This window comes from Scomber japonicus, chromosome 19 (assembly GCF_027409825.1).
Source record: "Scomber japonicus isolate fScoJap1 chromosome 19, fScoJap1.pri, whole genome shotgun sequence".
NCBI lineage: Eukaryota > Metazoa > Chordata > Actinopteri > Scombriformes > Scombridae > Scomber > Scomber japonicus.
Window position 1 is genome coordinate 16,155,564 of NC_070596.1, and position 14,037 is coordinate 16,169,600.

The 14,037-nt window shown below is 40.9% G+C and overlaps 1 protein-coding gene across 1 annotated transcript; it reads right to left on the bottom strand.

The window, feature by feature from the left end:
- Nucleotides 1-530: 530 nt before the first annotated feature.
- On the bottom strand, nucleotides 531-13,585 carry nup155 (nucleoporin 155). The gene is made up of 34 exons (XM_053339713.1): nucleotides 13,462-13,585; nucleotides 12,800-12,966; nucleotides 11,576-11,713; nucleotides 11,323-11,419; nucleotides 11,131-11,201; nucleotides 10,953-11,045; nucleotides 10,107-10,370; nucleotides 9,949-10,022; nucleotides 9,753-9,844; nucleotides 9,540-9,637; nucleotides 9,263-9,430; nucleotides 9,026-9,126; nucleotides 8,558-8,728; nucleotides 8,335-8,445; nucleotides 8,081-8,175; nucleotides 7,906-7,991; nucleotides 7,555-7,696; nucleotides 7,343-7,409; nucleotides 7,113-7,228; nucleotides 6,575-6,678; nucleotides 6,250-6,383; nucleotides 5,855-6,046; nucleotides 5,482-5,620; nucleotides 5,270-5,405; nucleotides 5,020-5,173; nucleotides 4,824-4,928; nucleotides 3,813-3,967; nucleotides 3,509-3,638; nucleotides 3,305-3,418; nucleotides 3,075-3,195; nucleotides 2,871-2,981; nucleotides 2,380-2,516; nucleotides 2,158-2,264; nucleotides 531-923 (listed from the first exon to the last, which is right to left on the bottom strand). The coding sequence occupies exons 2-34, from the start codon at nucleotides 12,939-12,941 to the stop codon at nucleotides 785-787; spliced, it is 4,104 nt and encodes a 1,367-aa protein (XP_053195688.1). The 5' UTR covers nucleotides 12,942-12,966; nucleotides 13,462-13,585; the 3' UTR covers nucleotides 531-784.
- Between the last annotated feature and the right edge of the window lie 452 nt (nucleotides 13,586-14,037).

A 14,037-nucleotide genomic window follows, 5' to 3' on the forward strand; every position in this document is an offset into this window, starting at 1 on the left:
ATAATTACAACATCCAACACTGAACTGTTTGTTTGGCGTGAAACGTAGAACAATAAAAATCACTCCCCTGTGATGAAAAAGAAAGGTTTCAGTCTGAAAATGGATTCATATCAAAATATTCCAAAATCAATCATCATTGAGTGCATTTTTCATTTAAGAAAACTGACTTGTAAAATTCTGAGTGAGAAGTCTGACTTCATGTTCGTAGAAACACATGTAACTCAAATATCCTGTCAGTTTTAGATATCTGACACAGCTATTTGCACACAATGCAAATGACCAACAGTTTCTTGCTTTTCAAAGTTGTATTGTAGCATAATGTTTAGACTTAGAACAAAATGCATTAAATAAGTTATAAAAATTGTCTCTTCGGCTTCTCATTCTTCACGGTCACATACTTTCACTGTCTCATAACACGGAGCATGCCAGGCTGTCACACAACAGACTACAGAGGAGAAAAAGAGGCAAACTGTACTGTGTAATAGGCCTTTTTCACAGCAGACATTTTCATTTGCATGGTAGGAAACCTGCAGGTGTTACTTAGAACATCAGCATTGGCTCAGCTCAATTCAGGTGTCCCAGTGAGCCTGAAACCAATTATCTTAAGAATTTTCCATCTCCAACATGTTTAAATGTGTTTGGTGAAAAAGGCCTGTACAAACATCAATGTGCTGAGCTTGCAGATAATGTAATCATACTTTTAATCAGCTGTTTAATTAAGGCAACAGTGCAAGATCCAACGGTCACCTGTCCGTTGTCCTGATGAAGAACGATATCAGCGACATCAGTGGAGTTTGTCCAGCTTTGCCTGCAGCGACTTGAAGTTGCCGATAGTCTGTTGAAGGGCGGCGTTGGGGCTCAGAGACTGCAGCTCCACAAGGTATCCACAAATGTTATCAAGGCACACGTTAGTGAATCGGCGCCTAAGACAGAGGGAAAGCAATCAGCTTTACTACAGGCTTATAGCAAGTTCTGAAATTTTCAGTCACAGACTAGGCAATCTGCTCTGGGCTCACTGATTTCAGTATATCAACCAGTTTTTTGTGTTTTATAAGGATGATCACAGCAGTTTATGTAAAACAACAACGACAAGTGCTGACCCAAAGCTATCTGACCTTAACAGAGATAAATTATGACATTAAAACCACTAAGCTTGGACCAAATTAAGGGGAGTAAGGTTTTATATTCATTTTTCTGTCACTAATGTGTCTTTGACTGTCTGAACATAGCTGCTGTTGACAGTTATGTGTAGCTTGCCAGCACTCAAGTGATTGATAGATGGTAAATGGTAAATGGACTGTACTTATATAGCGCCTTTCTAGTCTGTGCGACCACTCAAAGCGCTTTACATGACAAGTCATTCACCCATTCACACACATTCATACACTGATGGCAGGGGCTACCACGCAGGGTGCCAACCTGCTCATCAGGGGGAATCTAACCATTCATACACATTCATACACCGTTGGCACAGCAACGGGAGCAATTAGGGGTTAAGTGTCTTGCCCAAGGACACATCGACATGTGGACTGGAGGAGCCGGGAATCGAACCACCAATCTTCCAATTGGAGGACGACCGCTCTACCTCCTGCCCACAGCCGCCCCATAGACATTACGTGTGGCCTAGGAACAGCAAAAAAGCCACTCACTGCGTTGTAAATTATAATGTTACTGCTCTCATTGCAGATTCAAACTTATTTCATATGCACTTCTTTCTGGGGGGTTTTATGTATACTTGTGGACCCCAGGCAGAGTAGTCGCTACCTTGGTAGTGGCCAAAGGGAATCCTAATACATTCTTAAAATATTTTCTTTTTAAATTGTATGTATTTTACATAAAGCTACATTTGACCACAATGAAACATTCTGAAAAAGATAAATAAGTTAGATTTATCATCAGGCCTGTTCAAAAAGACTGTAAGACTCTGTGTAGAAATTATCTCCAAAATGCAGGTTTCATACAACACCACAACTGAAAAGCCAAATTTTGGATTTTATCTAAAGCAGAAAAGGGGGGGGGGGTTCTTACTCATGGACACTTTGGTTTCGTTGTCAAAGGGATTTCAACCAGGGACTCACACTAAGGCATCTGTAAAAGGCCAACGCATCAGTGCCCTCTATAGGCCAGCAGCTAAACAGCTACTCAGATGATGATTACCTGTCATAGGTTGGTACTCTGCTGGGGTCATCCACATAACCTGACAGAAGCACATGGATACACTCCACCAAGTGCAGAGGTTTCTTCAGCCGCTGCCAGCAGGGATCCTACAGGTGAAAATCCACGAGGCAGGTTAATGGATTAAATGAGAGTCCTCATCAAAAAACCTTTAACAAAGCTGACAAATGAAGGCATTGATGAAACATAATATTTTATCTGTACCCGAGTTTTGAAGAGTTGGTCATAGACCTCCAAAAGACGTGGCAGCTGTACCCCGATCTCCTGCATAGTGGAGGTGACAAAGCCTACATCCCAGTTCAATCGACACACCTCCTGCTCCAGAAACTTCACCAAGAACTCTGAAAACATCAGAAACATCAACTCTTGTTAGCACTGCATACTCCTCAATTTGTTTAATTACTCTGGAAAATATATTTTGAGTTGGACCTAACTGATTCAGAGCATGCGTGCAAGGATGTTTATAAAATGAATCAGTGTCTCCACAGAGCAGACAAGTTTGAACAGGCTGATTGTAATAGGAGGACAATTTAGCAATTACCTAGACCCAGCAGACCTGTACCACAGAGACATACTGACATAATTTATTTAGGAAAAATTTATTATATTACTGTTAACAAAACAGTAAACAGAAAAACGGAAAATCCAACAGTAAGGAAAACAGAGCCTAATTGCAGGAAGGTATGAATGTTTACCTAGAGGGAAATATCTTGGTGTTCCAGCATAAATCTTCCCCAGTGATACCAGTTTCAAACTGAGGGATCTCATCCTGTCTGCTGGACTCATGATCACTGTGTCTCCCAGCTCTAAAAGACAAGAGGCAAAACAATCAGCACTAAAATCAAATGCAAATTGTTTTTAAGAACAGCACATTTTTGCAGTGTTGACATTTCACTCACCTTTCTCCATGATTTCCTGCCACAGAGAGTGCACTAGGATCGGGTCAGAGTGTCCTGCGCAGTGAATGATGGCCAGTTTGCACTCAGATAATTTGAAATGGTCGGCAAACTCCCCATACAGCTACACAAGAGAAAGTAACACAGTATTAACAAAGCATTCACATTTACAATAAAAACTTTAAAAAAAAAACAGATATTAATAATCTGAGAGTCCTGATGCCGCCTGTTACCTTGGTGATGTCCATGAGCTCTGAGTCCAACTGAGAGATGACATTTTTCACTGAGGGATGATTAGAGTATTGTCTGATCAGGGTCTCCTGAATCTGGACTTGGATGCGCACAAGCTAGGAAGAAGGCAGAATCAGAAAATTCTTAATTTCATACAGGAACCACATCTAGATTTCTTTTCGCTGCGATCACCACCACATACATACCTCCATCTTTTCCTCCAATTCATGAAGGAACTCTCCATCTGATGCCTGAGCTGAGATGCAGGAAGAACTCTTTGCAGAAAGGATGGCTCGGGCGATATACTCCAAACGCTGCTTCAGAGATATCTCGGTGCTGCATGTTCAGAGAAAAGCAAGATATGTTTATTATGTTATATTAAAACAACTATTAGCAATTATAATAGTGAATCAAACAACACTAGAAAGAAAAACATGGTGGTGAGAACATGTGGTAACAGGGGTTTTCTGGAGGATTGAAATTTACTATCCCGTTATTGTGTGTACAAACCTGGGCATGTCAGCGAGGCGGGCCAATACATGAGCTGCCTTGCCAAAGTTACGGTTCTTCTCATAGTAGCGCCACAGTAGGTCCATGTTGTGCACTTTACTCTGATCCTGTTTGATCATGTGCATCAGATGTTCCTCTAAGTATGGAGAATTCACCTGGACAACAGAGGACAAACAAAAACGATCAGACTGACTTATGACACAAACAATGTTTACAGACACATGCTTATTTTGGACATAAACGCTGTGGGAAGTTAGGCGTCTTTATTTTGCAAACATCAGGGAAAATAAAGTTAATACTACAAATCTGAGTAAGAAGAATAACATTTGCGGTCAGGGTGAAAATGCCCACAAAAATAACAAGTTTATAAAATATGTTTTCTGACCACACTTGAAGGAACGAGTGTTTTTAGCTGTTCCAAATGCCTAGTCTAGCAGTGATTACAAGGACAATTTGTACTTAATGGCCTTCAGTGTTTCAATCGGGCTGCTCACACAAAAGGTGACAAAAGTAATTTTGTGAAAAGTTAAAAACGGTGGTTGATAGAGATGTTAAAAATCCTGACTACACACCTAAGTGGTCATGATTGTCACAATTGGGAAGTTAAAGAAATTGTTGGACTCAGTCTTGTCAATACCAATGCTGAAGGAAGAACAGGGGAAGGGGGTTTCACATATCTGATTTGACTGAAGCATACTGATCCCATAGCAGTTATTTTTACTACCACAAAAGGACTTATTTTCATTTATTTTTCCTCACTGAGGGCAGTAAACAGTCCCTCCTTTAGCCACATCAAATTTTGGGTGAGAGGGAACATAAAATCAGATTAGAAATTAGTTAAAACTGGTGTGCGGCAAACACAAAACTGTGTATTTTTCAATACAAATAAGAGCACAAAGGAAAACAATACGCCTCAGATTTAGAATATGCACAAAAATGAACTAAAAGATGATGCTAGTTTGAAGTGAAAACAGACAGACAAACAAACAAACAAACACAAAGACACACTACCTCTAGCAACTTGTCAGTCAGGTCGGCCTGAATGAGCCAGTTGTACAGAGCGATGTGAAACAGCTCGTCCTGAGACCTCTGGGCCAGACCGAGCATCTGCTCAAACTACAAGAGGACAACAGATTTTCATTAGAAATGCAGATCACATACGCTGCTGTAAGCAAAAAAAGGCATCAACTGTCCCCTTCTTACTCACGTGGGCTGTAGCTTCTTCGTTACTGAGCATGTTAGGGTCAGATGTCATGACAGGAGGACCAGGCTGCTTTGGTACGCTGGGGGACTGAGGAGCAGCTTTGCTCTGGTTCACCAGCTCCTGCATGGTGTCTGTGATGCACTTATAACACGAAAGTCTGAAGTGGAGAGGGGAACGGTGGAAAATGTGGTGACAAAAAGCTACAATAGCACATAATTTAAATTAATTAAGCTACTATACTTTCTTGCGTTACCTTTCCTGGAAGGCTTGCTGTCCCACTTGGTCCTCTTCAGGCTCTCCATTCTTGTAGAAGTGGGGCCCCAGTCTCTGTGGATCTTTCTTGTCTGCTGCTGTGAGGCACAACTCAAGGACCCCCTCGTAGAATCGCACTGAAACAGTTCAACAGCATAAGTAACATACCAACGACATTAGCAGAGAAAGTGGATGCATCTTGTGAATCTTTACCTTGTCTGTACTGTGAGCAGACGAGCGGCAGGTCTGTATGCTGGCTGATCTGTTGGTAGAGCCGTAGAGACTCTCTCAGTGTTCTTTCTTTATCCACTTTATTCTGGATCTGTTTCGAGCTCTGCAGCAACTCATTAGCCTGAGTGGAAGACAAAAGCAGCAAATTCAGTATTGAGACACATGAATCAATGTGGGAGAATCAATAATGCTCTTGTTTCCCCCGGGGCTGTAATAAAGACTGACAAATTTAACAATATCTAGTACCTTTTAATGTTTTATGATAATGAGCTGAGACTGTTATAAGAACTTTTAAGGGCCCACAAACACCATCTCTGTGTGTGTGTTTGTGTGTGTGTGTGTGTACTGTATGTACCTTGGAGCAAACGCTATCATCACTGCTGTACAGCAGAGGGCAAATGTCCCGCAGGTGATTGCTGATAGCATCCACAGAGGCATTATCTTTGATGTAGACGTTAATGAGTGCTGTGACGAGTGCCCCAGACAGCTCCTTCCCCTGGATCACAACATCCTTAAAACTTGCTCCCTTCATCTGCTCTTGAAACTCCTACAAAACACAGAAAAAAAGTGGGTGAGCAATTAGTGTTGCAGGAACAAAGGAGTGCTCACACACTGTACACCAGATTTTTGTTTGAAAACAGAGTTATTATAATCAGGAAGGTACAAGGATAAACACTGCAGTGATGATGTATGAGCATCGGAATCTGTTTGTAATGAAGGAGTGTGTAAAGTGTTTGAGCACACATGTACCTTTGGCAGTTCAGACATAATGAGGCTGAACTGATGATCACAAAGAAGTTTCCAGAGAGCCAGAGTCTGATAGGAGCGATGCACTAACTGCTGGATGCCCTGCAGGGACACCTTCTCATAGACCTGAGCCTTGGCTGGAAACAAGAAGAGCACAGAGTCACACAAATGATATAAAGAAAGATATCAGGTGTAAAATAATCAGGGTGAATATAAAGCTTGCCATTTTTGTTGGTACATCAAAAAAAAAAATATCATGTTGTTATTCATGTAAAATATTATCTTGACACAATTAGGGACAATGTGGAAATCTGCATTCATAACTCACTGTGATATTTCCTCTGGAGCTCCTGCTGGACCTGCTGAGAGTTGGCACCATCAGGACGCATAAATCCCAGCAGCCTTTGCTGCAGGTTGGCAGGGGAGCTAAAGCTAATAAGGAGCAGAACAGATGTTATTCCATAGGGGATGGGAAACAAGACGTGGATACAGTAGAGAGATTATACAGAGCAGGATTCTGTTTTTTCAGGTTTCATCCCCCCTTTCATGCATCTTAACTGCCCTCTACAGCCTGAAAGATTCATGAAAGATAAACTTCTGGTCGCAGGCCATCAACTGAAGTTACAGCTGGTATTGCAGTTGATTTTTTAAAAAATAAAATAAAAATAAAAACTTGCTAAGCAGTGTGTTAACAATAATGAAACATGGAGCAGCAGCAGCAATGTTTGGTTCTTTGTGATTCAGTGATGATTGTAGATTTACTTTTAACTTGTAACCAGTGATGATCTATTTAGAAGAGATGTATTACATTGTATTAATAGAACCTATTCAGCTATCAACAAACCAGTTATCAGAGGAGCTCTTACCTTGCACCACCGAGAGAGGATGGACTGAACTGTGAGTTTTTATCAAGAAACTCCCGCAAACCACAGAGCTCCACAAGGACCGACTCCAGATCGAATGAACCAACGCTGCTTTCCAACTGTGGGGATGATATTTAAGAACATTGACTTATTACCCACTAGCATCATTTTAAACGCGTATCACCACTTTTTAGCTTTTGCAAATGGATACTTGGTGTGATTTCTATACTTACAATATTAACAGTCTGATTTCCTTTGCTAATGCTTTTCTCAACAGCAAGGCTCCCATCCCATATATTTCTGTTAAAGTCAGGTCAGAAGAAAACAAGAAAGATCCATCTTTCAGTATGGACAGTTCTGACTGAACCTGCACATATTGAGGCTCTCACTAAGAAAACACATTCAAAATATGCCAACGTGATAAATTGTAAGAGGATTTACTGACCCAAGAATGCGAGCAAAGTAGATGCAGATACCGTTGTGCTTCCCTGAGAAAATCACCTCTGGGCCAGCTGACATGGGTGCAATGGGGGCAGAGCCAGAGGGCATTGGTGTGAAAGGAGTAGCCAAAGCTGGAGGCACAATGCCTGGGGTGCGGGTAACAGAAATTATAATAGTTTAAACATGTATTTTATGGCAGTATTATCAAATGTGATGCCCAAGATGTTTTATATTACATTATATTGGTATATGACAATTCCACAGGGGTTTAAGTTGTCAAGTTTGGTCTTTATTTATACCTCCCCTCTCTCACACTCACACTCACAAGAGTGGACAGTATCTAAACATCATTTACCTGGTGCTGGAGAGCTCATCACGGGTCCTACATTACTGGGAGATGTCAAGGCTGCAGGGAATCTCATCTGTGCTTCTCCTCCATATCTGATCACAACATTAACAGAAGACTTGTCTTTAGTTTTTCTTCAGTGTGAATGTGTAAATGTGTCCATGTATTAACAGTGTTATCTGACCTGAAGAAGGCTCTGGTGGCCCACTGTGAAACCTCTCTGTCACAAGCTGCAGTGGAACAAGCTAGGATCAGTGATGTGCCACACGCCTGCTCCTCCTGTACACAAAAGAGCAACAAATCAAATAGATGAGTGTTTGTGTAACGAGCCTGCACACTTCAGTCTGAGGCTGAATGCTTTAAAGCATTTGTGTGTCATGCAGGCAGCAGGCCACAACATGTGTATATATAAATTAGACAGAATATGGTGAATTATACCCTGTGCAGCTTGAAGAATCGTTCAATCTCTTCACTTTCTCCTCCAGCGCAGCTCACCAGCAGGTGACGGAGCTGGTCTACTGGACGCAGTTTCTGGAAGATGTGACTCCCCTACACAAGAAGTCCACAATTAGTATGCAAAACTAAGACACACTATGTCACACTTTAACAAACGGAGCCATAGGGAAGTAGCAATGTGAAGAGTCATGACAGCAGTTTTAACCTTTGCAGAAAGAAGAACAAACTTCTGAGGAGGGACATTGTGCTGCTGGACCACCACGGGTGAATCAGTGATGGGGATTTGGTCCTTGTTCAGAGGGCTCCAAATCTTGACTGGCTTCTCCTCATTAAGGGCACAAAGAGCCCAAGAGTGTCCATCGACATTAGACATCATCTGTAATACCACACAGAAGAGAGACATGATGCAGAGTTTCTATCAACCAGTGTGTTGAGAATTATAGCTACCAAAACTCATGTTTGACAAAAAGTCAGCCACAATATCCAGAAAATAAATTAATGTATAATATAAGTAACTGCATTCTCTACTGTCTATCATGTGTTATTTGAAATTGTGAGCAAAAAACAAACAAACAAATACTTTATTCTACACAAGCTGCACTACAGAGGCACACTCAGTGGTCTAAAGAAAGCTAAAATGAGTTCTATTTCTGTATGCTTCTTGTGAGCTGACCTGAGTCTCCATCAAGGGTTTCTTGAAGGGGAAGGAGTCGTGGTTGATGCACCACAAAACTTCACTGTCCTCAGTCTCAGAAGCAGCCATTAACAGAACACCTGTAACAATTAGACAAAGAAAAGGTCATTAAAAGGCAGCTTGTACAGCCTTGTCAACTGTTTTCCTGTACATTGGATAGCTGATCATTGTCTGGAAAACAATTAAATAATAGAGTAGCAGAGATTATTTTTTTACCTTTGCTGTGTAGTGCCTTGTGGACCTTTGCAGGTTTCTGCAAGGTAGAAGATGCAGAAAACCCTGGTGGCAAACGGACATGAACCAAAGCTAGCAGGCTCGGTCGAACAGCCATATGCTTCTGGTGTGGCGGGGCAAAAGGTGTAGTACTAAAGTAGAGACGCACACCTACAGAAACAGAATATGTACAGGTATATATAAGGGGGAAAATGTTTCATGTAACCTTATATGTATCTTACTATTCTGCTCATCTTCACTACTGTTTGTTCATCTTTACCTGCATGTGTGACAGCGAGCAGGTGACAGTCTGAGGACTCAGATCTGTCAATCACAGAGATCTGGACAATGGGTTTGAAGACAGAACGATCAATTGTCCTACAAAAGTAAGAGAGTTTCAAAGAGACAGGGGGAAAAAAAAAGAGTTTTATTATTATTTATTATTGACAAATCTGATGGAAAAATGTTTGATGTTCAACAAACCGAGATATACCTGGCAATGTTTCCAGCAGCTGCAACAATGGTGCTCTGCGACATTGTTGCCACACGACCAATACCCTGCCCATCAGCACCCAGATCATACACCTGAAACAACAGCCAACTTTATAATTATTTCAAGCACCACAGATTTGTATGTTTCCTTGCTTATCTGAAATTATGGGAAAAACTATATATTGTAAACATCATACCTGCAGGACATCTTTCTCTGAGCGTGTGTACAGTATGTTTCGGGAGTTGTCGACAGCAATCTGCATAATGGGGTCTACAGAGCACAAGGACAACAAAAGTTAATTTTATTTAGATCTAGGACGCCTTTTTCCCTGCAAATATATCCCCTCTTTCTTACCGTCTTCAGAGAAGGAGAACTGGAGCACAGAGGGGACGAGGAAGGATAGTGAGCTTTTGGAGTGGTTGATTTTTCTGCAACGCTGGCTCAACCAGCCTGCTTCAGCCTGGTAAGCTATCTCATAGAGACAGCCATCCTTTCCTGCCATAAAGATGCGACCCAGGTCTGTAGAAGTAATGGACTGGATGTAGGTGTTGTCTGTTGGGATGGAGAAGAGCGGGTCTGGAAGCAGCTGCATCCCACCAGACATGCTGTCATTCAACCCTAAAATAAAAACAGAGGCACACAACAATGACAATGAATGATGAGTCCAATCAATACGGGTGCATATCATTAATAACACTGTTGTAAGTTCGCTCCACATCCCATGCCAATTTTTATACAAGTACCAAGGCAATTAAATACTTTTGCATTCATTCATTGTAACATAACCCCCTGATTTTGGGTGAAAATTGGTACATACAAAATTTGTTGAGTTTTTACTCATGATGACTTCACAGACTTTCACAGATCTCAAATGCAGAGGGGTATTTTATTTAGGAGTCATGTCAGTCATCATGTACACAGCAGTAACCCCTAACCTATATATAGCATTGCTGACGAATATCTGGAACTTGTTTGTACATATTTGATTATTCAAACAACAACAATGTATTTAATTTATTCCTGTGATTATTTTTAACAGGATACCCCAGAGGACTGTTATTATGTTATGGCTATTATTTCAATTAATTTAAAAATAGAACTTTCAGAAGAAGATGATTCACTGGCATCTACACAATCAAATGCTACAAGGGAACAAATCATGTGCAGTGTCACTGTGATTGAATTGTAGGACAGACTCACCAGTTTGACCCTTAGGGAAGCTCAGTCCCAGAATCACTACATCCACAGAGGTGGCCAAAACTAAGAGGTAGTGAATGTGTGGCTGTAAAATCCCTGGAAAGAGAAACAGAAATCATTAACATGACTGGAATAAAGGAAGAAATCAAAATGAAGGGTGAGTTGAGGTGTTTCCACATACCTTGTTTAGGTTTTACAAGACCGACTGCCAGAATAGTTTCAATAAGGCCGTCAAAATAGGCCACATCTCCTCTGAAAGGAAGCAGAAAATACATACATTTCACTTTAGGTTTAAATGCACTGTGGGTGCACATCAGTTGGTTACCTATAATGTTTATCATGGTCATTGTCTGCCCATAATCTACATACTCACCCGTCTTCATAATTCCACATGAATATGTCGTTGTCAATAGCAAGCCATGCTCGACACAGCTCAGGAAACACTCCCATCATGCAGTTACATTGCATATCTATAAAACTGTTAAGATGAAACTCATAACTTGGTCATGTCCTCTACGTGTTAACAACAAAGACAGGAGCAATCAACTTTACATTTTCACTTTACATTTGATGGAAACCTAAGGGTCAATCTAAAGCAGTGGATTAGTTTTTCCTGACAAGGATACGGCTGAACTGCTCCACCAGTTCTGGTGGTAGAGGGACTCTGCGGACTGCACTGAGCTCCGGGAGATTTGGCACACTCAGTAAACCTGCTCCCTGGAGGGGATAGTCCATGTCCGACACTCCAGAGAGGGACGGCATATCTAAAGACACAAGTAACAAAAACACAATCTAATTATGCACTATGCACACTCAGCAGTTTGGTGCCAAATGTTCTGTTTAAAAATCAGAAACACAGTCTGATACAACAACCCTGTAATAAATTTTACATTCATGGGGTTTATGATTTTTCAGTTTTTGTTTAAACAGTTTTAGAGAGGCATTTCTAAAAATGTAGTCTACTATGATACAGACTGAATGAAAACAATAATCTATAATAATAATAATAATATAATAATCTATGCACTGTTATTGTCAAGAGGGAAAAAGACACCATGTTTGTGTAAATGAATTTGGGAAGTTTTGGTCACCTTCTTTCACAAAAGAGTGAAGAACTGACATGATTACATATCAGAGTATGGTCATCAAACGATGTGTGGGAATTTGACTAAAATATTTTCATATATACTGATCCGACTTTTTCAGTCCAAATAGCGATACCTGGACTTTGGGCATCGGCCGACAGCGAGTACCAATCCAATACCAGTGTTTAATTAATAAGCTGTATGCCTCACTGTGTGAAAGAGACTGGGGTCATTCTTTTATGTGAAAGGCAACATCACACTTGATTTAGAGATTGTTTTTCTAACTTTGTAAAACCAAATGAATACAATAAGATATAAATATCTAATTGTTACTTATCAAAATAATGGTATTCAATACCAGATCAGCCCATTGTCACTGATAACTGATCCATCTAATTGGGTCAGTATCAGACCAATATCCGATATCAGTATTGGTGTATCTGTAAATGAAAACATATTACCCTGTAGTCATGATACAACCACATTATGTAACTCTCTGACTGTAACTACATCTCCCCTAGCCATATTCATATAACATTACACAATATCAAGTAATAACTCTCACATCTTTCTTATGTGCATATATTTGTCTAAACAACATCTAAAAGCACCAAGAGAGATTCACATTATTAGTATCCATGTTCTTGGTCAATATCTATTCTATTGTATTTACTTTAATCTAACATTTGTGGTTTGCATGATAGCCTCAGTGTAACCAGAGACTTTCGACAGCTGTTGTTTAATCTTTCTCTCCTCATGACTTACTGTGAGAGGGGACGTTGAGAAGCTCTGACAGGTCGGGAAAGCAGCGGTCATCCTGCAGGTGTCTGTCGATCAGTCGGGCAGAGTTTTCCAGCGCCTCGGCGAGTGCAGCGGCGGGGCTGCTGGGTCCAGCACTGGACGGCATGACTGGGCTCCCACCACTAACGTATCTACGGAGGAAGTAGGTAGACAGATTGGTAAACTGTCCTACACAAACGACGGAGAGATACGCTGCCGATGTCGCTACGGGTTTGACGTTTCTAAGATTCAGCGGTAGCTACCGTTAGCAAGCTGGCAGCACACCGGTTACCAACATTTCTTTCCTAGGATGGTCATCGCCCGCCCTACTCTGCCTCTAATTGGTGCCTTCATTCGTTAGATTTAGGTATAAAGAGTGTGATTGGTTGGGATTAAGGTCAGAATATCACGGTTAACCAATCACAGGCAGAGTAGGGCGGGTCATGACTTATTTTTTCCTTTACTTTATTAACAACACATTTATACTACAATATAGTTAACGGTGCAATGCGCATTAGAGATAAAGTATGACAATATCGCACACCGGTTACTTGTCTGCTACCATTAAAATCGTATTACTTAGCATGCAAGCTAAATGCTAGCTAGGACTGAAATAACGTGTTGTAAAAGTAAATTAATGGCTTTACCCGACTGAAAAGAGACCGCGTGGTAGTGAGTTACTTGGCTAAAAAGTGTTGGTCACCAGTTCAGCAGCAACGTTTTAAACAAATACATCCAGCACACTCAGGAACAACAGCCCGCCAACCTCATGCTACCATGGATGTTTAAGCGACTGCAACAACCGCTGAGGGGAAAGGTTTTCTTCCGGTGGGTTGTCTTCTTCTTCGTCGCTTTTCTCAGTTTTTGCGCACAAGACAGTGAGGCTCTGTCCTGCCACCTACAGGCCAATTTGATCTGAAACGCAAATATACACGCACTGGCCTCTTTATTACACAATACAGTTACAATAACTCTGCTATAATATATATATACACATTCTACATTGAAGTTTATACATTTTCAGGTTTTGTCAACATTGTCAGGAAGGTGATAATTCTGCTTTATGTTTATTATTGAGGTCATAGTGGGCGACGGTAGTGTACTAGGGTGCATTATATTGAATAGTGTTCCTAATATTTTGTCCACTCCATTAACATACGAGTTGTAAATGTCATCCTAAACTGAGATCAAATAGGATTTTAGAGTTAGTTTCTGTAATGAGG